This window comes from Aulonocara sp. 'chitande type north' Nkhata Bay, linkage group LG7, assembly GCF_057382095.1.
Source record: "Aulonocara sp. 'chitande type north' Nkhata Bay isolate Kocher_YH1m ecotype deep benthic linkage group LG7, A_spYH_male_GT1.1, whole genome shotgun sequence".
Lineage (NCBI taxonomy): Eukaryota > Metazoa > Chordata > Actinopteri > Cichliformes > Cichlidae > Aulonocara > Aulonocara sp. 'chitande type north' Nkhata Bay.
In genome coordinates this window covers 69,117,459-69,139,573 of record NC_141350.1, presented here as the reverse complement: position 1 = coordinate 69,139,573, position 22,115 = coordinate 69,117,459, and the positions used below count along the sequence as shown (strand labels likewise).

General features: G+C 47.4%; 2 protein-coding genes across 5 annotated transcripts; one reads left to right on the top strand and one right to left on the bottom strand.

The window, feature by feature from the left end:
• Nucleotides 1–164: 164 nt before the first annotated feature.
• kcnj11l (potassium inwardly rectifying channel subfamily J member 11, like) lies at nucleotides 165–12,007 on the bottom strand. 3 transcript variants are annotated; one of them, XM_086302240.1, is made up of 8 exons: nucleotides 11,110–12,007; nucleotides 5,493–5,625; nucleotides 4,398–4,560; nucleotides 3,859–4,098; nucleotides 3,518–3,787; nucleotides 3,200–3,407; nucleotides 1,626–2,083; nucleotides 165–409 (listed from the first exon to the last, which is right to left on the bottom strand). In XM_086302240.1, the coding sequence occupies exons 3-7, from the start codon at nucleotides 4,554–4,556 to the stop codon at nucleotides 1,653–1,655; spliced, it is 1,308 nt and encodes a 435-aa protein (XP_086158366.1). In that variant the 5' UTR covers nucleotides 4,557–4,560; nucleotides 5,493–5,625; nucleotides 11,110–12,007; the 3' UTR covers nucleotides 165–409; nucleotides 1,626–1,652. The 3 variants fall into 3 exon arrangements, with proteins under 3 accessions (XP_086158366.1, XP_086158364.1, XP_086158365.1); XM_086302238.1 differs by lacking the exon at nucleotides 165–409 and having other exon boundaries at nucleotides 770–2,083; nucleotides 11,110–12,006; XM_086302239.1 differs by lacking the exons at nucleotides 165–409; nucleotides 11,110–12,007 and adding an exon at nucleotides 5,925–6,249 and having other exon boundaries at nucleotides 770–2,083.
• On the top strand, nucleotides 11,028–21,232 carry LOC147326859 (uncharacterized). Of its 2 annotated transcripts, XM_086302236.1 has the most exons (13): nucleotides 11,028–11,618; nucleotides 11,696–11,789; nucleotides 11,963–12,050; nucleotides 13,462–13,798; nucleotides 13,899–13,992; nucleotides 16,657–16,744; nucleotides 17,049–17,355; nucleotides 17,722–17,815; nucleotides 17,921–18,008; nucleotides 18,811–19,129; nucleotides 19,801–19,894; nucleotides 19,970–20,057; nucleotides 20,134–21,232. In XM_086302236.1, the coding sequence occupies exons 1-13, from the start codon at nucleotides 11,558–11,560 to the stop codon at nucleotides 20,719–20,721; spliced, it is 2,340 nt and encodes a 779-aa protein (XP_086158362.1). In that variant the 5' UTR covers nucleotides 11,028–11,557; the 3' UTR covers nucleotides 20,722–21,232. The 2 variants fall into 2 exon arrangements, with proteins under 2 accessions (XP_086158362.1, XP_086158363.1); XM_086302237.1 differs by lacking the exon at nucleotides 11,028–11,618 and having other exon boundaries at nucleotides 11,696–11,832.
• The last annotated feature ends 883 nt before the right edge of the window (nucleotides 21,233–22,115 follow it).

Sequence of the window (22,115 nt, the reverse complement as noted above, 5' to 3'; positions counted from 1 at the left end):
TATAAATGAGATGTGCTCTATCTGGAAGCAGCAGGCCCCGCCCCTTTCAACGGGTTGTGTGAGACTTTAAATCATCGAACTGTAAATTATAATTTTAAATTGTTATTGATCCTTTACCCCGAGTCCTAAAGTGTCGATTTATTTTCTTACTCCTCTTATATTTATTGTTTGTTTACTTGCTGTAGCTGGAGCCTCGTCGTCTCGACCACGATGCCGCCCCGGGCAACCGCCCGTATCAAAAACCGCTGCTGCTTGCTGTACTGCGTAGGCACCTCCTACATCGCACCTTTCTCCAAATTCGATAGTCGGCTACTTTTCCTCTGTGCTACCTTGATCTTGGAGTAGTCTCCTTCTCCGTGGAGGGTTCTGCTCCTTGCGGTTTCATCTTACAGCATCTCACTGATTACTTCTGTCGTGGAGTAGATCACATATATACACGTATATATTCATGTGAGGGTCGGAGCACAAACGTGAGTACATACAAATCACTTCGTTTGTAAGTATTAAATGAATAATTTCCCTTCGTACTCTGAACCTTCCATCATGCATCGTGTGTGCTGCTGTCTCACTGGTCTATTGCACCATCTAGTGTTACAGCGTGGTATTACACTAACTGAAGGCCCAGCTCAACACGAGTCTCAGATGATATCTTAAGACAAAGCGGTTATTTCTTCACAGGAAGGACCTGGAATCTGCCCTGAAATCCTTTCAAAATAAAGCTTGACCTGCACTTTAAATCCAGCTTGTGGGTCACAGACAGCACAAAAAGGATGATAAAAAAACATATTTATTAAACATCACAAATATTGAAATACATATCCAAGCCCTACAGAAGAGATCTAAAGCAGCAGGAGATGTGCTACAAACCTCAGCACTCACGGGAGTGTCTTTGTCTACAGTGTACAGTACTTACACACACACAGGGTTTAATGTGACTGTTAAATCATTTAGAACTAAAGGAGGAGACAAGCACGAGGACATGAAAGGAGACAACAAGCTAAGTGTGTCCTAAAATCTCAGCAGGGTTAAGTCTATTAAAATAGTCAGCATGAACACGATGGACACAAAAACCATGTTGTGGTCAGTTTCCTGTGTCTGTTGTATGCGGTAAACGTACATTTCTAATGCGTAATATCACTAACAGGAGCTTCGACAGCATGTGTTCCATCTATAACATTCAGTGTTTTTAAAATAATGTTCATTTCTGTCTTCTACACAAATATTTAATGTTTTCCAGCTCTGAGAAACCTTTGTGCATTGCATTGTGGGAGATCGGCATCCTTTAACACAGCGGTCCCCAACCCCCGGGCCTCGGTACCGGTCCGTGAGTCGTTTGGTACCGGGCCGCGAGAGTAGAGGCTCAGGTGTGAAATGTCTGGTTTTCAGGGTTTTTATCGGTTTCCAGCGTTATTTTGTTATCGTTTTTATCGTTTACTCGGTGTTCCTGGGTCTTTTCATGAGTGTTATGAATAAATCTTCTTTTTTTCAGTACTAGTTTTATTTTGTTGTATTTATCCGCGACACCTTAAAGGCCGGTCCGTGAAAATATTGTCGGGCATGAACCGGTCCATGACGCAAATAAGGTTGGGGACCGCTGCTTTAACAGGCACATGACTGCAGTTCACCTGGGTGTGCAGCAGCGGGCGCTGTGTTCAGTCGCTTAGCTCTCCGAGCGCGTCCTCTTCGATCTGCCGTCCGATCACCTCCAACTGGACTGTCTTTTTCTGTCCTTTCTGCTCCACCTCCTTCTCTGCTTTATCTGACTGGGCGTACCAGGGCTGAGGCGTGGAGCTGTCGTAGGCCCGCCCTCCTCTGCGGAACCCCCCTCTGCCGGCTCGAACCAGCCCCCATCCCTGCAGCTGGACGTCGGACCCTCCTTCCTGGACTCCTCTGGTTTGGTTGAGCTCCTTGGCGCTGAGAGACGACATCCGCACGGGAACCGTGTTTCCGAACTTGGAGTAGTCGACACAGTACCTGCTGTCCTCCTCCGTGATGATGGAGACGAAGCGCCTCCCCCACAGAATCTCCTCGGGTATATAGGAGGTCCGCGCCTGCATGGTGATCCCCGTCGTCTCCACCACACCTTAAAGAAGAAATAGAGGGTGCATGGAGATATAAGGTTAAAGGTCAAAAACCTGTTTGTAATGCAGTCCAGAAGTTTTATTCATTCAGTGTTGCTTTACAGCTGCAGGCGCCTGCAGGACTCTTTATAAAGTTCAATTCAAATCATAACAACAGGATATTTCTAACTTTAGAGATGTTGCACAAATGGAAGAAAGCAGTCTGACATATTTGTTTAATATGTGCATTGAAGGACATGTCCTGGTCAAAAATGACTCCAAGGTTCCTCACAGTGTTACTGGAGGCCAAGGTAATGCCATCCAGAGTAAGAATCTGCTTAGATACCATATTTCTAAGATTTTCAGGGCCGAGTACAATAACCTCAGTTTGATCTGAATTAAGAAGCAGAAAGTTAGCGGCCATCCAGGTCTTTATGTCTTTAAGACATTCCTGCAGTTTAACTCATTGGTGTGTGTTATCTGGCTTCATGGACAGATAGAGCTGGTGTCATCAGCATAGCAGTGTAAATGTATGCTATGTCTTCTAATGATGCTGCCTAAGGGAAGCATGTATAATGTAAACAGAATTGGTCCTAGCACTGAACCCTGTGGAACTCCGTAATTAACCTCAGTGTGTGAAGAGGACTCTCCATTTACATGCACAAACTGGAGTCTATTAGATGGATATGATACAAACCACTGCAGTGCAGTACCTGTAATACCTACAGCATGTTCTAATCGCTCTAATAGGATATTATGGTCGACAGTATCGAACGCTGCACTGAGGTCTAGCAGGACAAGCACAGAGATGAGTCCACTGTCAGAGGCCATAAGAAGATCATTTGTAACCTTCACTAAAGCTGTTTCTGTGCTGTGATGAGCTCTGAAACCTGACTGAAACTAACGAGTCGTCTGCTTTACGCTACGTGTTTGAGAATTATACCACGGAGTCAGGTACTTCTGATTTAAGTCTATTTTTCACCAGAGCTACAGTATCCAGAGTCGTACGCAGTGACAGGAGGTAAAGTTATTAACAAGATGATGGACCTCTGTTGGAGCAATGTTCAGGTAGCTGCTCTGTGTTGGCAGTGAAGATGATAACAGTGGGTGGATGATATAAAGGAAGGTAAAGATCTCACCTTCCAGGATGACGATGATCTCCAGGTCCTCGGAGGCCAGTGACTGGGCAGACAGCTCGTAGAGAGGACTCCCTCGCTCCATGGTGTGGCTGATGATCAGGGGAGACACCAGGAAGATGCCGTTACTCCTGAGGGGGTTCTCCACCTGGATGTCCAGCTGGCACACGGGGATCACCTCGCCTTCTGACGTCACCGTCCGCCGGATCACCTGAAGAGAAGATTTCAGTTTTGTGTCTGTATCTTCAGGATTGGTTTGCATTACTGGGGCTGTTTTGTTTTGTATGCGTGATGTGGAGCTCAGGTGAAGTTGTAGGTCACCTGCAGCTGGACGGTGGCTGAGATGATCATGCTCTTCCTCAGATCTCCCACTCTGAACATGAAAGTGGGGCGGCCATTTCGAGGAGCGATGACGGCGTTTTTGGAGAAGATGAGTGTTTCTGCTCGCCGGTTGGCCTGCGCCGTCTTCATGAACACGCAGCCGAGCATCACGGCGTTGATGATCAGCCCCAAAATGTTCTGAATGATCAAGACGGTGATGGCCAGCGGACACTCCTCCGTCACCATCCTGCCACCAAAACCGATGGTCACCTAGACGGGAAACATCCAGGATTACCACAAGACAGAAGTCTACACCCGCATCAGCAGGAAGCAACTCTCACCTGGACTTCAATGGAGAAGAGGAAGGCAGAGGTGAAGGAGTGGATGGCTGTGACGCAGGGGACTGGGCCCGGCTCGCCGTTGGGGTCGCGGGGCTCCAGGTCTCCGTGAGCGAAGGCGAGGAGCCACCAGATCATAGCGAAGAGCATCCAGGAGCAGAGGAAGGCAGAGGTGAAGATGAGGAGGGAGTGCTGCCACTTCAGGTCCACCATGGTGGTGAAAACGTCCTGCAGGAAGCGACCCTGAACCACACCACAAAGCCTCCCGTCAGCAAACCGTCCTCTCTTTTTCCTCGTTCTACCCCCGGACCTTTTCTTCCCATCGCCCGTAACAACATTTAACTTATTCTGGATTCCGGCTTATCAAAGTAAAAGGATGTTTAACAGATAAAAACGCAGTGGAGCTCCCAGACGCTCCGCCCTCCATCCGCTGTAGCTTTTTATCTACATTCTGCCACAGAGCAGCAAACAGAAAAGTCCTGCACATCTGAAGCTTTCATTGCATGCTGAACCGCATCATAACCAAACACTCGCTGCTCTACCTGTTCCCTGATGTTCTTGTGAGCCACGTTACAGGATCCGGTCTTGGTGATGAAGCGGGCTCTCTGAGACCTCGAACGGCTGCGGTTTGGCTGGTTCTGGTCCTCCGCCAGCCGGGTCAGCAGGAAGCCGTCCGGCAGGAGGCCCTTCCTGGCCAACATGACGCTGCGCACGTGAAAAATACAACTTAAACATAAATACAGCTGCGAAAGGTTCGTCATCAACACCAAGAAAACAGCAGATTTACAGCATATAATTCTTAAGTGAGGCAAAAATGATGAATTCATAAATACTGTAAAAGAAATTTGTCAATAATCTTCTGAACTTTGGACTTTTGGTGAGTAAGCCGTTTGAAGGAGATTCTCTACTTCCTGTTACTGACGAGATGCATCTCTGACATCCCAAAGACATTTAAATTAAACGTAAACAAAAAACACAACAGTAACATAATAATAAAATAAAAACTAAAAAGATAAAAATAGTAAAACAACTCAATTAAATAACAAAATAAAACAATAAAAACTGCAAACATGTGCGTGTACGTGCACGTGAGCCATGTTAGATCTTTATTATATAACTGTAATATTATTGTGTTATTTCCTCTTTATTTTGTTAATACAATGAATACGTGAATATAAACAACAATAATTTATCACAGTTCAAAAATAATCAGTTACAACTAATTTAAAAACTGTTTCAAGTCGACTATACCTGCTATCATCCTGCAACATATTACATTACATTATCATAGACAGTGCTGGGACCTGTTTTAAGTTGACTGGTGATGTATGTGAGAGCCTGGAGGATGTGACCTCTGCTCTCCCATGTTTACTGTCGAGGCAGAAAGGCGGAAATGACGACAGTTAATTGTCCAAAACAGTCTCTTATTCCTGCAGGTGTGTGCAGGTGGCATCATTTCCACGGTGGTCACAAAAAAGAATCTAACTCCATATTAACAGAAACCAACGCGAGCATCAGCATCCTTCTTTACGTCCTCGCGTTTGTTGGTTCCTATCACCATAACGACACGCGCGTCTCTCTGCAGGTGACACTGATGACCGCACTGATAAAACCCGCTTAGAGTCACGCGACGTTACCTGGGCGGGAGTGAGCTGATGGAGTTGAATAAAGGTGGTGTTCCTGAGCGGGGTGTCTTAAACCGACGGGAACGGCAGCACGGACTCCATCATTCAGCCATCAGGATGTCCTCAGCACCACCCGAGCATCGACCTGAGTCAGGTTAGAACATGATATAGGTGAGGTTCCGGCCTGGACTTTCAAAATAATACACTAAAGGTGCCGTTTATGATGTTTTTGGTCATTAAAGAACAAAGTAGACCATGCGCTATAACAGACTGAGTATAATATCGATTGGACTCAATTACAGGCTGATCATATAGTTAATCGATAATTCAGTGCAACGGGAAATTGCAAAGATGTTCAGGTAACTTGTCAAATAGCTTTAACGAATGAGAGGAATTTAATTATGAAAGTGCATTTCCGGTGTTGGGTGTGGTGAATGTGATGACCTTGACGTTGAGCTGCAGGAGGCTCAGCAGAGGCTTCCTGGTGCCTGCAGGGGGCAGCAGAGGAGACGAGGCGCGTGTGTGCGCGCGCGTGTGTGTAAACATTAACACATTTATACATAAATGAAAGTGAAATGAAACATTTAAAAGACAAAAGCAGCTCCTATTAACTGAACATCGCGTGGTAAAATCCGCTCTGAACAAAAAAGAAATCAAACACATTCACTTGTATTATATTTAACCAAATATTTGACTTATTTATTACAGAAAACAGAATCTTACAGACGATAAAACAGTAACCTCAGGTGGTTTTATTCATTCTCTTATTTTTCTGCATTACTCCTTAACACTGGGATTTCCAGGCTTCTACCGTTCTACCTTTAAAAGCCGGAGAGCAGTCAAATGCTGGAAGTGGAAGCTAAATTGGCTAGTCATTCATATGTATATTAGGTCGTTACCTAGGAATTCTGGAGGGAGGGGAGTGGGGGTGAGTGATTGAGGGGGTGGGGGAGTGGAGTGTTTCAGTTTGCCATCTTAGGGAGAAATCAACACATGTCCTTTGTATGTCCTTTGTTGCTGACATTTATTGATGAAAACAGTACAAAAAACCAACCATTTGTACACATATTTACAAATAATGATAAAAAGTGAGTGAGTACATTTCAACATTTTCAGCAATCACTCACAATCCTGGCACTGCCATGGTATCTGTAGTCTGCATTTACCACATGTGTACCTGTAGCAGTGAACACATCGCACAGTGGCCTGATTTTTTTTGCATCTGTGTTTGACCTGACACGTGGCCCTTTTTCCAGGGCTCGGTGTGGAGGGTTGTGTCCGAAGCAACTGATCTTTTCTTGCCTTCTTCGCAGCTACATGAGAGTGAGCCAACTCTGTTGCAAGCTCCACCAGGAAGTCCACCCGTCTTTCCTTCGTCCCGGTGCATGCTTGATACAGCACATGTGCATTCAGTGCTGCCATGTCAATCATGTTATAAAACACGGCGACTGGCCAGCGCCGTGTTCCTTTGCGGACAGTGTACTCCCGAACCATCTGGTCCATCACATCCACGCCACACTTTGTTTTGTTGTAAAGGGTGACAGTGTTTGGCTTCCTTTTGGTGGTGTTATCAGTCTGAACCACGCCGTGCATGCTGCTAAGAATATAGACTGTCTTCTTCCGTTTGGCCACATACGCCGTCAGCGTGGCAGCAGAGGTTGAAAACACCTAAGAAATAAGATAAATTGTTATTTTCATAGCCCTTTTACACACAATGAAACACATAAACATAGAACCACAAAAGACCTGCAACATACCTGAGTGGTGAATTCATTGCGATCTGTCTGTCTAGTGGATTGAGGAATTTCCCTGCGAATCTTGTTGACTGTGCCGAGGATGGTGGTTTTCCGTCCAAGAAGTTTTTGCGCAAGTGAAAGCGATGTGAAGAAATTGTCCGTGGTAACATTTCTGCCCTTGTCTAGGAATGGTTCCATCAGCCTCATTACTACATTTTCAGAAAGTCTCTCCCCAGTGGGACGATTGGGGTCCTTGCCAAGATATGGGAAGACATTGCAAATGTAATTGGATTTTAGGTCGCAGGCCACCCAAAACTTGATCCCAAACTTGTCAGGTTTACTTGCAATATACTGCAGGAAACAGCACCGAGTCTTTGATGGGAAAAGCTGTTCATCAACGGTGATATGTAGACCAGGGTTGTAGCACGTGATGCAGTTGGTGACAAATGATCCCCACACACTGGAAATTGCAGCGAACTTGTCAGTCTTTGCTCGATCACTGCGGGTGGACTTGTCATCAAAGCGTAGGTGTTGCATGATTTCTTGGAAGCGGTTTCGTGCCATAGTTCCAATTATCTGTGGGTTTCCCAGGTTTGCTGACCAGCAGTCATTTACCGATGGAACAAACTTACTAACTACATCCACTTACTTGTTTGAAATGAAAAAGGAAATAACATGAAACAAGTAAGTGGATGTAGTTAGTAAGTTTGTTTGACCTTCCCATTTTGCTCACAATTTGAATTTGTTCACACTGCAGATGAGGAGACTGCTTCTCCACCGAAAAAGAGAGCTTGTTTGGGGACTGAGACAGCGAAAGATGGCACAGTGTGGCGTGAAGAACATGTGGGGACCCGTCTCCCTTTCACCCCGATAGAAGCGTACGCTGCAGATGGAGAGCCAACGGCTAAGGCCAGGAGAAGTATCTCGAGTCGCCTTCAGAGCTTCCTGTGTTTCATCACTCTTGACATGCTTCATAGCATTCAAGAATGGACTATTCAACATGCACAGCAAACAGAGCATGTTCATTGGTTCATGGACCTCCCTGAACTAATGGCATTTATTGCAATTGTGATCTTGCGGGGGGTTAACAGGGTTCCATCGGTAAATGACTGCTGGTCAGCAAACCTGGGAAACCCACAGATCATTGGAACTATGGCACGAAACCGCTTCCAAGACATCATGCAACACCTACGCTTTGATGACAAGTCCACCCGCTGTGATCGAGCAAAGACTGATAAGTTCGCTGCAATTTCCAGTGTGTGGGGATCATTTGTCACCAACTGCATCACGTGCTACAACCCTGGTCTACATATCACCGTTGATGAACAGCTTTTCCCATCAAAGACTCGTTGCTGTTTCCTGCAGTATATTGCAAGTAAACCGGACAAGTTTGGGATCAAGTTTTGGGTGGCCTGCGACCTAAAATCCAAGTACATTTGCAATGTCTTCCCATATCTTGGCAAGGACCCCAGTCGTCCCAGTGAGGAGAGACTTTCTGAAGATGTAGTAATGAGGCTGATGGAACCATTCCTAGACAAGGGCAGAAATGTTACCACGGACAATTTCTTCACATCGCTTTCACTTGCGCAAAAACTTCTTGGACGGAAAACCACCATCCTCGGCACAGTCAACAAGATTCGCAGGGAAATTCCTCAATCCACTAGACAGACAGATCGCAATGAATTCACCACTCAGGTATGTTGCAGGTCTTTTGTGGTTCTATGTTTATGTGTTTCATTGTGTGTAAAAGGGCTATGAAAATAACAATTTATCTTATTTCTTAGGTGTTTTCAACCTCTGCTGCCACGCTGACGGCGTATGTGGCCAAACGGAAGAAGACAGTCTATATTCTTAGCAGCATGCACAGCGTGGTTCAGACTGATAACACCACCAAAAGGAAGCCAAACACTGTCACCCTTTACAACAAAACAAAGTGTGGCGTGGATGTGATGGACCAGATGGTTCGGGAGTACACTGTCCGCAAAGGAACACGGCGCTGGCCAGTCGCCGTGTTTTATAACATGATTGACATGGCAGCACTGAATGCACATGTGCTGTATCAAGCATGCACCGGGACGAAGGAAAGACGGGTGGACTTCCTGGTGGAGCTTGCAACAGAGTTGGCTCACTCTCATGTAGCTGCGAAGAAGGCAAGAAAAGATCAGTTGCTTCGGACACAACCCTCCACACCGAGCCCTGGAAAAAGGGCCACGTGTCAGGTCAAACACAGATGCAAAAAAAATCAGGCCACTGTGCGATGTGTTCACTGCTACAGGTACACATGTGGTAAATGCAGACGACAGATACCATGGCAGTGCCAGGATTGTGAGTGATTGCTGAAAATGTTGAAATGTACTCACTCACTTTTTATCATTATTTGTAAATATGTGTACAAATGGTTGGTTTTTTGTACTGTTTTCATCAATAAATGTCAGCAACAAAGGACATACAAAGGACATGTGTTGATTTCTCCCTAAGATGGCAAACTGAAACACTCCACTCCCCCACCCCCTCAATCACTCACCCCCACTCCCCTCCCTCCAGAATTCCTAGGTAACGACCTAATATACATATGAATGACTAGCCAATTTAGCTTCCACTTCCAGCATTTGACTGCTCTCCGGCTTTTAAAGGTAGAAACGCAAAATGATGACTCCGCGGGGGTCTAAGGTAGAAAACCAAAATGACTGCTCTCCGGGGGTCTAACTGACTGATGGCCTGAACGTAACTGTCTTCCCTTGAAGCTATTTTTGACTTTTCAATGTGAACATTTGCATTTGTTACAGACTGGATTTTAAATGCGTTGTTCCTGTTCTGGGACTGAGCTGCATGAACCTACATGCACATGAAGCTGATACTGTCTGCTTTTACAGCCTAAAATACTGCTTCTGTCCAGTCCAGGGTCTCAAACTTGCGGCCTGGGGGCCAGTCGTAGGGAGGATTTGTTTGTTGTTGAGTGCAATGTTTAAAAAGTTCTGTAAAAAGCACAAAATAATTTAATATGAAGGCAATATGAGCCAAGACTACAAACACGCTGAGGGAGTTGGCTGTGTTAGTTCAGTGACAGAGTTCCCTAATTTAGACAAATATGTGGTAAATACGTAAAAGCAGGGGTCTTTTTTTCTCTCAACAGGTGATCTGGGATATATTTTCTTTTTAAGTGTCCTTTCTCACTGTCCCTCTTCCCCTCTGTTTTTCTGTTCCTTCATCTTTCTTTCTCCCTTTCCTATTCCCCAGCCATGTCTGTCCCATTTGTAACTACTGAAAATTAAATAAAATAAATAATAACAACAAAGGTTGATCAAATGGATCAATACGACAAAGCCGTGATGATCCACTTGGTAAAGTAAATCTGTTGGATATCTTTGTTGGCCTTCAGTCATCAACTCATCAATGACAGCTAAAGAACCAAACGGGACAGGCAAAAAAAAAGCAGTGGTGTCCAACTCCAGGCCTCGAGGGCCGGTGTCCTGCAAGTTTTAGATCTCACCCTGGATCAACACACCTGAATTAAATGATGAGTTCATTACCAGGCCTCTGGAGAACTACAGGACATGTTGTGGAGGTCATTTAGCCATTTAAATCAGCTGTGTTGGATCAAGGACACATCTAAAGGACGCCCTCGAGGCCTGGAGTTGAACCCCTTCCTGCCTAAAAGCTTTTACCACTAAAGTGCGAAAGTTAGTTATTACAATTTCAGGCAGTCCTGTTTTATATCCATATATATGTTATAAATCCCCATATTTACTTAATGTAAAAAAAGCAATAATAATAATAATAATAATAATAATACACGGGGAAAAAACGAGCTGGTTGTGTTTGTGTTGACCCCGCCCTCTCGAGCCGGAGGTCAGGTGATAGCGGCCAGGCCCGGGTGGAGATATCGAGCGTACCCTTCTCTCGGAGCAGAGCGTCGGGATGCAGGCTAGCTCCGTTAACGGGGACGCTTTAATTCACGCTTTTCCGCCCGTCGGAGGAGGTGACATAAGATACCGAGAGGAGGCGGAGGTCGGGGCCGAGCCGAGCTAACAGGAGCCGGTGTCTCTCTGTGCGGCGGGAAGCCCGGCTCCGCGGTCTGTTTGTTGTTTAGCTTTAGCCGTCTGAGTTAGCTTGCAGCCTCTGGCCGCTAACGGTTCACCGGGAGGAGACGGCGGCCCCCGCCCACAGACACGGCCCGGCCCCCGTGATGGACGGAGGAGCCCCGTTGTAGGAGCAACAGGATGCGCTAGCGGATGTAGTTAGCATCGGGCCTGAACACAGCACATCTCCTCCTCCTCCCTCCCTCTTTCCTTCCTTCCTTCCTTCCTTCCTTCCTTCCTTCTCTCCTAGCTGTGTCCTCTCATGATCACCATGGAGCCGGCCCCCCACCCGCTGCCTCACTTCCCAGAGAACTCCTATAAGAGTAAGTACCTGTACCCTTAAAAGTGCTGCTCCATGTGTTTGAGCTGCTGACCTTTGACCTCCGCTGCCTGCCTGCAGTGACCGAAGAGGATGTGAAAAGGCTGATCGAGTTCAGGGCGTCCAACGAGGCCCTGTTCACAGGGAAGAGGAACTCTGCAAAGATAGCCTGGAGGTATGAGCCCGCCTGCTCCTGGACTCACCTGAGCAAGCGACAGGTGACCGAGGAGCAGCAGAAGCAGTTTAACCTGAGAGATCCGGGTGCCAGCGGCCAGGACCGGTCGCAGCACCCTCATAAAGTTCCCACGGCCTCAGTGAGTGCTCATGTCCTGCTTCCTGTCTCCTCAGCACCATCCTGAAAGGCCTCGGTCTGGAAGGGAAGCTGACGGCAGACCAGATCGCCAAGAAATGGGACAACCTGCGGACAAAATATAAGGTACATGAGATGCCATGTAGCTGCTGTTCTTCTCCTCATGTCTGTGAAAGTCATTACCCCCCCCCCCCCCGTGAACTCACAAGTTAACTGATCATCCTCATGTTTTTGCAAAGACTCCCTTCACTGCCACTCCCAGGCCTGATCCCTGTCAGACCTGCTGACTGGGGATGTGTATCGTTTAGGTTTTATCCAATACCAGTACCAAACCGGTGCTCGAACCGGTGATTAAAGAATGGAAAAACACAAACTTTGTCCTAAACCTCTCATGTTTAGCTGTTTTCCACTTTTTCTTTGGTCATTTTAGCCTTTTTGGCCAGGGTGAAGGGAGTATCTGCCATCAAACAAGAGGACAGCAGCATGTAGCTATGATGATGTTTGCTAGTTCACCTTACATGCATTAATGTAATAACGTGGTTAGCCTACTCAACGTAAATTACACACGAACAACATGAAGCTACTCACGCAGAGAAGAACGGCTGCTGCTGCATCATCATCCTCATCATTTCTGCTACACTGGCAGGGCTAGGGGCCAGGACTCCATTCTTCGGGTTTTTGGGGGATGTTGCTCCGGGTCCGATAACTGGCAACCCACCCGCACTAGATGTGTGAGGTCTCGCAGCAAGCTATCAAATACGGCACATTTCTCAGCTTTTTAAAAAAACGCTATGCGTCGCCAGGTGTTTCATCAGATTCGAGGTGTTACCTCCTTTGACAGTATCACAGTATCAGCTTAAAGCACTTGTTGCTGCTGAGTTTGCATCTTTTGCTGTGAAGTACAGCCAGACTTTGACCGCTTCGCCTTGGACATTTTTAATCTGTAGCTCTGCTCTAAAAGAACGTACGTACGTAAAATGATTGGCTAGAATCCAAAGTGTGTGACATCTCAAGAAAACAAAGCACCGAAATGTGCGCTGCTTTTCGGTCTGGTTAGTACAGTTAATGTCAGAACCGGTGCCGTAATGGCACCGGATACCGGTACCCATCCCTAGTGGTGACTCAGAAATCCTTTAAATAGAAGCTGTTTGACAAAGTGAAGCAGGCTGAAGATCTCAACCAGCAAACACCACGAGTCTGGACTTAAATCAGTCTGGGCGAGGGTGGAACAACCAGTTATCAGGTTTTGGGGACAGTTACTTTTTCAGACATGAGGAGAGATGGTGTTTGTTTGTTTGTTTGTTTTTAATGAGATTTTTCCGATGAGCACATCTGTCTGTTTCTTGGTGAATCTTTCAGGGAGTCGACTGGAGGAAAAAGACCTTTAAATGTCTTCATGTTTAATTCTTTTTATTTGGCACGTTTCTTTCTGTGACGCACTTTGCAGAACAGTTTTTCTGCTGACGCTCGCCTGCAGGCAGCTCTTACTGTACGTCCCTGTTTCAGCCTGCAGGGGTCACTGTTCTCCTCTTTCCAGGACCTGAAGCAGCCATACCAGGGCCAGGACCACATGGGGGGCGTTGTGGAGTCGTGGCCGTGGTTCCACATCATGGATGAAGCCATGCAGGGTCGCCTCTACAACAGCAACCTGGTGCTGAGCCCAGAGACCGCTGGCAACGCCGGTCACCGTGGCAACTGCCAGCCCAATCAGAACCAGGAGAACACCGACATTCTGGAGTTCCTCATCAAGACGGAGATGGAGGACACGGTGGCAGCCGAAACAGCAGCGGATGATGGGGGGGTTCACACGGAGGCTCCGCCCCCTGAGGGCATCCCGATGGGCTGGAGGAGGATGACCGAGTGCTCGTATAAAAGTAGGCAGACGCACCTGGCTGACATCATCAGGTATAATCACACCTCACGCAGGACCGAGTGTTTAATGGCTCCGCCCCACCCCCCACCTCTTGTTGACAGTGAGCGAACAAGAAACCGAGAGGATGATCAAACTTCGAGCAGCCAACGAGGCGCTCTTCACTGGCAGGAAACATTCAGCCAAGCCGGCCTGGAGGTGAGTCGAACGCACCTGAACCAGGTCTGAACCGGTTTCTGGTTTGATTTTGTTATTGTCTTTTTATTTCCGTCATCTCAGATTTGTTATTGACGTGGATCTTATTTAAAGAAATAATTTGTCATATTGTGTTGATGCGCGCTCAGTCACCCGGGTGACGAAATCACCTGTTCGGAGTGGTTTTTTTCAGTGTGAGAAACGGAATCAACTTCCTGGGATAGTCGCACGGTTTAATGTCATGAAAATATGTTTTCAAACATGTTTTGGGCGTGTTTGAAGTTCAAGCCTCTACAGCAGGTTTCCCACCCGTCCAGCTGTGGCCTGGTCACAGTAAACAAAGGCTCCACTGATCTCCGTTACATGATGTGGTCCTAATGAATCGAACGTTTTCTTCTAAAGCACATGTGTCAAAGTCAAGGCCACATACGGCCCGCGAGATCATTTTATATAGATGTATTATTATTGTTATGCATGGCCCGGCGATATGAGGCGCTAGTAATATACAAACTACGGATCCCATGATGCAGCGCTGCAGCCTCCTTGCTGAGCGCTAGGCTAACTGGGAACATTCCCGCGTCAAGCTCGCCGCTCACGATGGTGCAGAGAAAAGTTGACTCTGAAAGCAGAGCCTTTCAGCGCCGGTGGGAGGCTGAATATATGTTTACAGACATGCTGGTAAACCGTGCGTCTTATTAGTGGAGCTAATGTGGCTGTAATGAAGGAATTTAATTTAAGACGGCACTACGAGACAAAACGTCAGGATAAGCTGAAAAACCGAAACGCAGAAACTACAGGAAGTAGAAGAGCTGAAGAAGAATCTGACGTTTCAGCAGACGTTCGTCACCAGAGCAAAACCACAAAGTGAAGCTGTTGTGAAAGCAAGTTTTATCGTAGCAGAGGAGCCAAAGCAGCCCGGTACCGCTCTGAAGAGCTGCAGGATGAAGCTGTGGACGTCTTGTGTCCAGACAAAATGCAGAGTTTAGCAAATGTGAGCCTGAGCAGAAATACGATTGCTGATCGGTTTGTGAGATGGTCACTGATTTAAGAACACAGTTGTGTGAAAGAAGCAAAAACTTCACTGCATGCTCGGCTGTGGATGAAAGTACAAACATGATGGACACTGCACAGCTGACCAGCTTCATCCGTGGAGAGGAAATATTGGACATTAAATCGATGCACGGGACAACGACGGGAAAAGGCGTTTTTAAAAACGCATGTCAAAGTGTAACGACGTGAAACTGCCCTGGGACAAACTTGTTGGACTTACAACAGATGGAGCGCCGGTGCTGTGCGGTGGAAAAAGCGGACTAGTCCGCAGGATGCGAGTAAAGATGCAAGAGAAATGTACCGGTGAGTTAACAGCACATCACTGCATCACACACCAGGAAAGGCTGTGTGGTGAAGTCCTAAAAATGGAGCATGTAATGATCACCGCGACGCAGACCGTACATTTTATCTGAGCTAAAAGTTTAAATCACCGTCAGTTTCAGTCTTTTATGTGGGAAATAGATTCAGAGTTTGCCCACATTCCTTCATGCAGAGCTCCGCTGGCTGAGTCGGGATAAAAGTTCTCAACAGAGTTTTTGAGCTCAGCAAGGAAACCTGTCAGTTCATGAACATGTGTGATGCAGTGAAGCTGTCACAAATGCACCAGTGCAGCCTGCCTCACTTTCTCTGTTGCAGTAATGTTGAACCAAGTCAGCGCACTTTGCTGAGCTGCACCTGTGCAGATTCAGATGCAGCTGCAGTGTAATGATGCACTCAGGGAAAGTACGACACTGAATGGCCCTCACAGTTTATTAGCTCCACTCCTGCAGCAGCGCCCAGCTCGTCTACATGCGGCTCCAACCTTGTGTTTGCTCTCATTTACTTTTCCTGAGGTTTTGGCAGCATGTTCATATTTCTAACTTGCATCATTTTGACAGGATATATTTTTATGAAGAGCAAAATATTTAAAGTTTCTTTTTTTAAGTTTATTTAATCTGGAATAATATTCCTGTCTGTTTTTATTCATATTTATGTTTAAAAAACATTGTTGTAGGGTTCAATAAATGTTTATCGTGTTTGGCCCGCGACCTAAAGTGTGCCTGATCTATAGGTTAAATCAGGATATCATCGAGTATTAAATGTTTTGGTGCCTGAAGCACATTTAGACTTTTTTTTTTTTTTTTTACAGAAAACTACCAAAAATAAAATGAATATATTGATAAGAAATAAGTTTTTGGACTTTTTTATATACTTTTTGTAGATTAGGGTTTCATAAATATTTGTTTTTATTTGCAGAGCGTCTCAGACATTTAATAATGTTTATTTTTCTGATCATTATCAAAGACTTAAAGGTACCTTTTGTAATCCCTCCTGTCCAAATGTGAATTCAAACATACACCAGCAGGGGGCAGCATTGACCAGTACATGCATTTTGATGTTTCCAGATCACTTCCTCACGGCGCTCTGCTGCAGGCTCATCAACTTAATAACCAACCTGAGTAAATTAATCAGGACTCGTGCAGCGTTTTGAGAAATTCATCTTTTTAAAGACTTAAAAACCTAAAATAACTCCAACGCTGCCGAGGACAAACAGTTCCAAACCTTCATGTTCATTGTTGGTCAGGTCTGAAGGGGCTCGGCTCCAATTCAAATAACTTTATTTGTTGATTTTCTCAGAGCGATTCTCTATGAGCTCGGCCTTCAGGGCAAACTGACCACAGACCAGCTGGCCAAGAAGTGGGACAACCTGAAGAGGAGATACAAGGTGCGTCCTCTCACTCCAGCTCCACGACTCGAAGGGGCGTCGCCATCCAGATCGTAACCCGCAGTGGGCGGGGCGATAGCCATTCTTTGTTAATGTCAGTTTTGGTGCCTCAAGTGGACGTTAGAGGAACTGCAACTATATAACGGCCACTCATGTGTTCTTTGCAGCTCCACAATGCTGCACGTCTTTCAGTTAAATTAGATAAATTAATAATCAATAGTTAGAAAAGCCGAATCGGCGGCGTCCCTGTGAATCGTGGGTAATTGCAGATGGTGGCAGTGTTGACGTCCTGTCATTTCTCCAGGAGCTGAAGTTTCCCGCTCGAGGCGTGGAGACCAACCCCAGCTCCTGGCCCTGGTTCTACAGAATGAACGACGCCATGGAGGGACGGTTCGCTGGCGCCGCGCCCATCCTCACTCCCATCGTGGAGGATGAAGACGAGGACTGCGAGTCGCTGTCCCCGACACCCAAGAAGCGAGCCCGCCGGAGCCGAGGCGGGATGGCCGAGTTTCTGACGGAGTCTGAGATGGACCTGCTGGTTGATAACGAGGACAAGAACGGATCGGCGGCTCTGGGCGAGCTGCACCGGATGGGCGAGTTCACCTACAAACGTAAGGATAATCGATCAGCTCGGAGCTCAGACAGCAGAGTGAGACTGAGGGGCACAGCTTAGTCCTGCGCTGCAGCCGGGGTGGATTGTGGGGAATGTAGGCATCAGGGAGGAAGGGAACATGTGCAAGTGAAAACTATTAAAGCACAGCCAATCAGCTGCCCAGGAGGTCATGTGATAGGTCCGGTTTCTCTTGGTTCGAGGGTTCGTCTAAAAGTTCGTTGTGCTCGGAGCTTCAGTTCTGGAGTCGTTTGGAATCAGGACGTAGGAAGTTTTTAAACGAAACAAACGATGTCACCCGATCGTATTCATGCACGCCGTGCAGGAAACGCCTCAAAGTAACGTTTGCATTCGCCTCTTTTCACAGTGAGCGAAGACGACACGAGGAGACTGATCGAGCTGCGAGCTGCTAACGAGTCTCTGTTCACCGGCAGGAGGAACACCGCCAAACCGGCGTGGAGGTGAGCGAGCGTTCGAGCGTCTGCTGAAAACACTGCGCTCGTTTCTGTGTGTGTCGGGGTCCTGTTAAAGTGTGTGTGTGTGTGTGTGTGTGTGTGTGTGTGCAGGGGAATAGTGAAGGAGATGGGTCTGACAGGGAAGATAACACCTGACCAGGTTGCCAAGAAGTGGGACAACCTGAAGACCAAATTCAAGGTGAGATCCCTGCAGCAGTTTGAGCAGCGTGCCTCAGGTCATGTGACCCCGTGTTACCGCCGCATCCTTTTTAGCCCTCAGCTGAGGCGGTGTTGTCCTCATAACTAATTTGCCTGTATTTAAATAAGTGTTGTTATATTTTTACCTACAAATACTTGGTGCACAGACGCTAACATGTCAGGTTTTACAGAGACTCATCGTTGGCACGCTGTCCTGTTGCACTGTGGGCCGGATAAACGTCTCCACTGTGAATGTCTGTGTGTGTGAGACGCTTACGAGCTTCAGGCGTTAAAACCAGGAAGTCAGCTTCAGTGTCGATGTTCTGCTAGTTTACATTTACACCAGCGAGAAAAACATTCCTTTTGATCTGAGCTGTTTCTCCACACGTGCAACAAACCCAGTTTTTCCTGATCGGCAGTGACAACAGTCCTGAGATAATTACTGTAGTGTCAGTCCTGCAGGTGGGCGGTGTGGACACGCAAGTCTGTGAGTGGATCGCTCGAGACTGAGGCGCCGTCGATACGTTAGTCGTGTGCAGGCGGAGGGGTGTGTTTTAAACTGACCTCAAGGTGTTATAGTAACTGAAGGAAATGTGGTTGGTGTGTTCGATGACTCTCAGGTGACTCGCAGTAACGTGTGCCCTGCATGTGAACCTATAACCTGCTTTGTCCAGTCGGACCTGTTTAGATAAAGTTAGACGCCTGAGTGTCCTGCAGCTCTCTGATAGTAATCGGCAGAGCGCCGCAGAGAGCTGCTGCTCGCCTCAAGCGTTCACTGAAACGTGAGTTTGCTGCGTCTGCAGGACCTGAAGTTTCCTCCTCGGGGGATGGAGGGTCAGACCAACCCGGCCTCGTGGCCCTGGTTCCAGCTGATGAGCGACGCTCTGGAAGGCCGTCTGACGGGCAAAGCTCCCCGAGTGACGCCCGTCTGGACCAACGAGGAGGACGGCGTGTTCGGCTCGTCCCCGCCTCCCGACAGAGACTGTTTGATGGCGGAGAGGAGCAGCGTGTCGGAGCTGGAGAGCATGGTGGGCGGAGACAACGCGGAGTCCGACGGGAACGTCACCTACATCGACGCCAGCGGAGAGGAGTGTTCGACACCCTCCGACCCGACATATAAAAGTGAGAGGATTTCTTCGTGGTCACGGCCCGGTGACGATCGCTGCCCTCAAACCTCCTCGAGGCTTCGCTCACGTTGTTTAAGAAAAATTTTCACGTTTAAGAAAATACAAAACGGCAAAAACCAAATGAATACAAACAAAGACAACATCAGACAGGAAGTCAAACATCTGTTAAGACTAAATAATAAGACCTGAAATTTATCCTGTGAGGAAAAAACGCTGAAAAGCTTTGCAAAGAAAAATGTAACAAAATTCAAATTGAATAAATTACAAAGTAAAATAAAAACTTTAAAAATAACTGATTAAAATAAAGACAAAATGTTTACACACAGAAATAAGGAAAGTGTATATATATTATCATAATAACAATGAGTGTGTTAAAATACAGATACTGAAAAAACATTTAATAAAAATGTGGTTTAAAATGTAAACACATGAAATCTATGCAAATGTTTGAAAATAAATAATGAATAAAAAATTGTTATCAAAATACAGATATCAATAAAAGATATTTATTCAAACTGAATGAATTAAAGTACAAGAACATAAAAATCTTTTAAACGAATTTAAAATACCTGAAATTAAACTTATGCAGCACAAAAAACCCTGAAAACTTTGAAACTGCAGCATAAAATCACTGATGACTTGTCTGTCGACCTGTGTGCGTCGCAGTGACCGACCAGGACACGAGGAAGATGATTAAACTTCGAGCCGCTAACGAGGCGTTGTTCACCGGGAGGAGGAACGCCGCCAAAGCCGCCTGGAAGTAAGTATGTCTCCCGTGCGGGTGAATGTCGGAGCAGCGAGGCGTTCCTGACTCTGTGTCCTCACTTCCTGTCAGAGCCATCCTGAAGGAGCTCGGTCTGCAGGGGAAGGTCTCCACCTACCAGATGGCGAAGAAGTGGGACAATCTGAAGAGGCGGTACAAGGTAGGCCGTCACTAACTCCCCGCCTCGGTAAAGCTGCTCGTGGCTGCGTGTTTCTAAAATCCTCTGCTCTCCTCAGGACCTGAAGTACCCTCCTGTCGGGATGGAGACCGTGGCAGACGGCGCCTCCTCCTGGCCGTGGTTTCACCTTATGAACGAAGCCATGGAGGGCCGGCTGGCGAGCAGCGCCCCCCTCCTGGCCCCCGTCACTCAGGACGACGATCAGCACCCAGACCCCGCCCCCAGACTCAGGCCCCGCGCCACCCCCGCACCTCCCCCTGCCCCACCGCCCTCCCGCCCATCTTCCTCAGACTACGCGCCGGATGCATTCGGAGACGGCGCGGAGCAGAACCAGCGGAGCTCAGAGACATGCGATGGGCCGCTGGGGGGGCTGGAGAGTGAGTGGGAGATGGTGGAGAGGGAGAGGGCGGCGCTGGAGCGAGAGAGAGAGATGGTGGAGCGAGACAGAGCAGCGCTGGAGAGAGAGAGGGCGGCGGTGCAGGCGGAGAGGCTGTGGCTGGACCGGGAGCGGGCGGCAGTGGAGCGGGACAGAGCCATGGTGGAGCAGGAGAGGGCGGCGCTGGGCCGGGACAGGGAGGTGCTGGACCAGAGGGCGCTGATGCTGAACTCTGTGGGACACTCGGGGCACCTCAACGCCCTCATGTAGACCGCCGGTGCGGTGTGGGGGCGTGGACTATCCCTGTACAGACCTCGTGGCGGGCTGGCAAACCGCCTGCTTGTCTGTGGGTCCAGACTCTGGATCCACAGAAGGACTTCTGTGAAGGACTGAGCTCGCTGAGTGGGCGGTCCTGGGATCAGACGGCTCTGCGTGCAGGTCCATAATAATCAGAAACATCACCTGAGTCAGGTGTGGCTGACGTCGTGTTCTCAGGCGGCTGCCGGGCCGCCTTTGGATCTCTGAGCTGTTCAGCCGGGGGAGGAGGAGGAGACCCAGCGCGGCGGACGCTCGGATCTCGGCAGCAGTGATGAAAACGGTCCGGCGCTGCCTGAGAACACGACCTCACTGTGGAGGCCGGTCGGTTTGGTTTTCATTGGACGTTCTGGAAGCGCCCTCCTGGGATGCTGACTGGTTACCAGGAGCGCTGCACAGAGTCAGGCAGGACTTTTGTTTCTGTGTTTAATGAAAGTTCATCAAGTTAAACTCGTTTCCATCCTCAGTGCCACAGAGTGTTTTCTTTCTTCTCTTTGAGGAACTGAAAGGGTTCTGCAGGGTTCATCGGGAATAGTGAAAACTGAAGCAGGAGGGCTGTTCCCGGGAATCCCTCACTGTGATCACACTCGTGTAAGATGATGCTTGTGTGCTTGAAGTGTCCAGAGGAGCCTTTAATTAAAACAAAACACCAATTTGTGACTGATGCCACTCAAACTGCACTGAGCAGCCGGATTTCAAAATAAAAGCTCCAGAGGGATTTTACGAGTTCTTCACAGTGATGGAGGGGGGGGCAGGGGGGGCAACGACTGACTTTACTAAACATTTTCAGGACAAATGGTTCCACTAATTACACAAACTGGGAGGTGCAGCCCTGAACATCCTGTACTCGGGTGCAGGGTAGCTGAATTCGTAGACCTCGGCAGATTTCCTTGTTGCTGCTGAGCTCTGATCAGCACACCTGTCTACACCTAAACACTAGGGGTGCAACGATACACAAAATTCACGGTTCGGTTCGATACTTTGGTGTCACGGTTCGATATTTTTTCGATACAAAAAAATGTTCATGCATTTTTAATTTGTCATTTATTAAAATTATAAATATATATTTTAACTCAAAGTACAGTTTTTGAATTTAACCCTAACCCTTGTGCGTGTTTTTTATTTTGACAGCGAATGCGCACCTGCGGACCACTTATGTGCAGCCCTGGTTATTTAGCTCGTCATATTGCAGCCACAGAAATTCTTTTGTCCATGAAACCATAAAGCTGCACTTTCTTTTTGCCTTATAGTCTGATTTGTCATAACTTCTCCGTTTTGTGGTAAGCTTTTCTTTGGCTGTCACTTCTTCACCCTGACCTGTCTTATTTGGCTCAGCAGAACTGAAATGC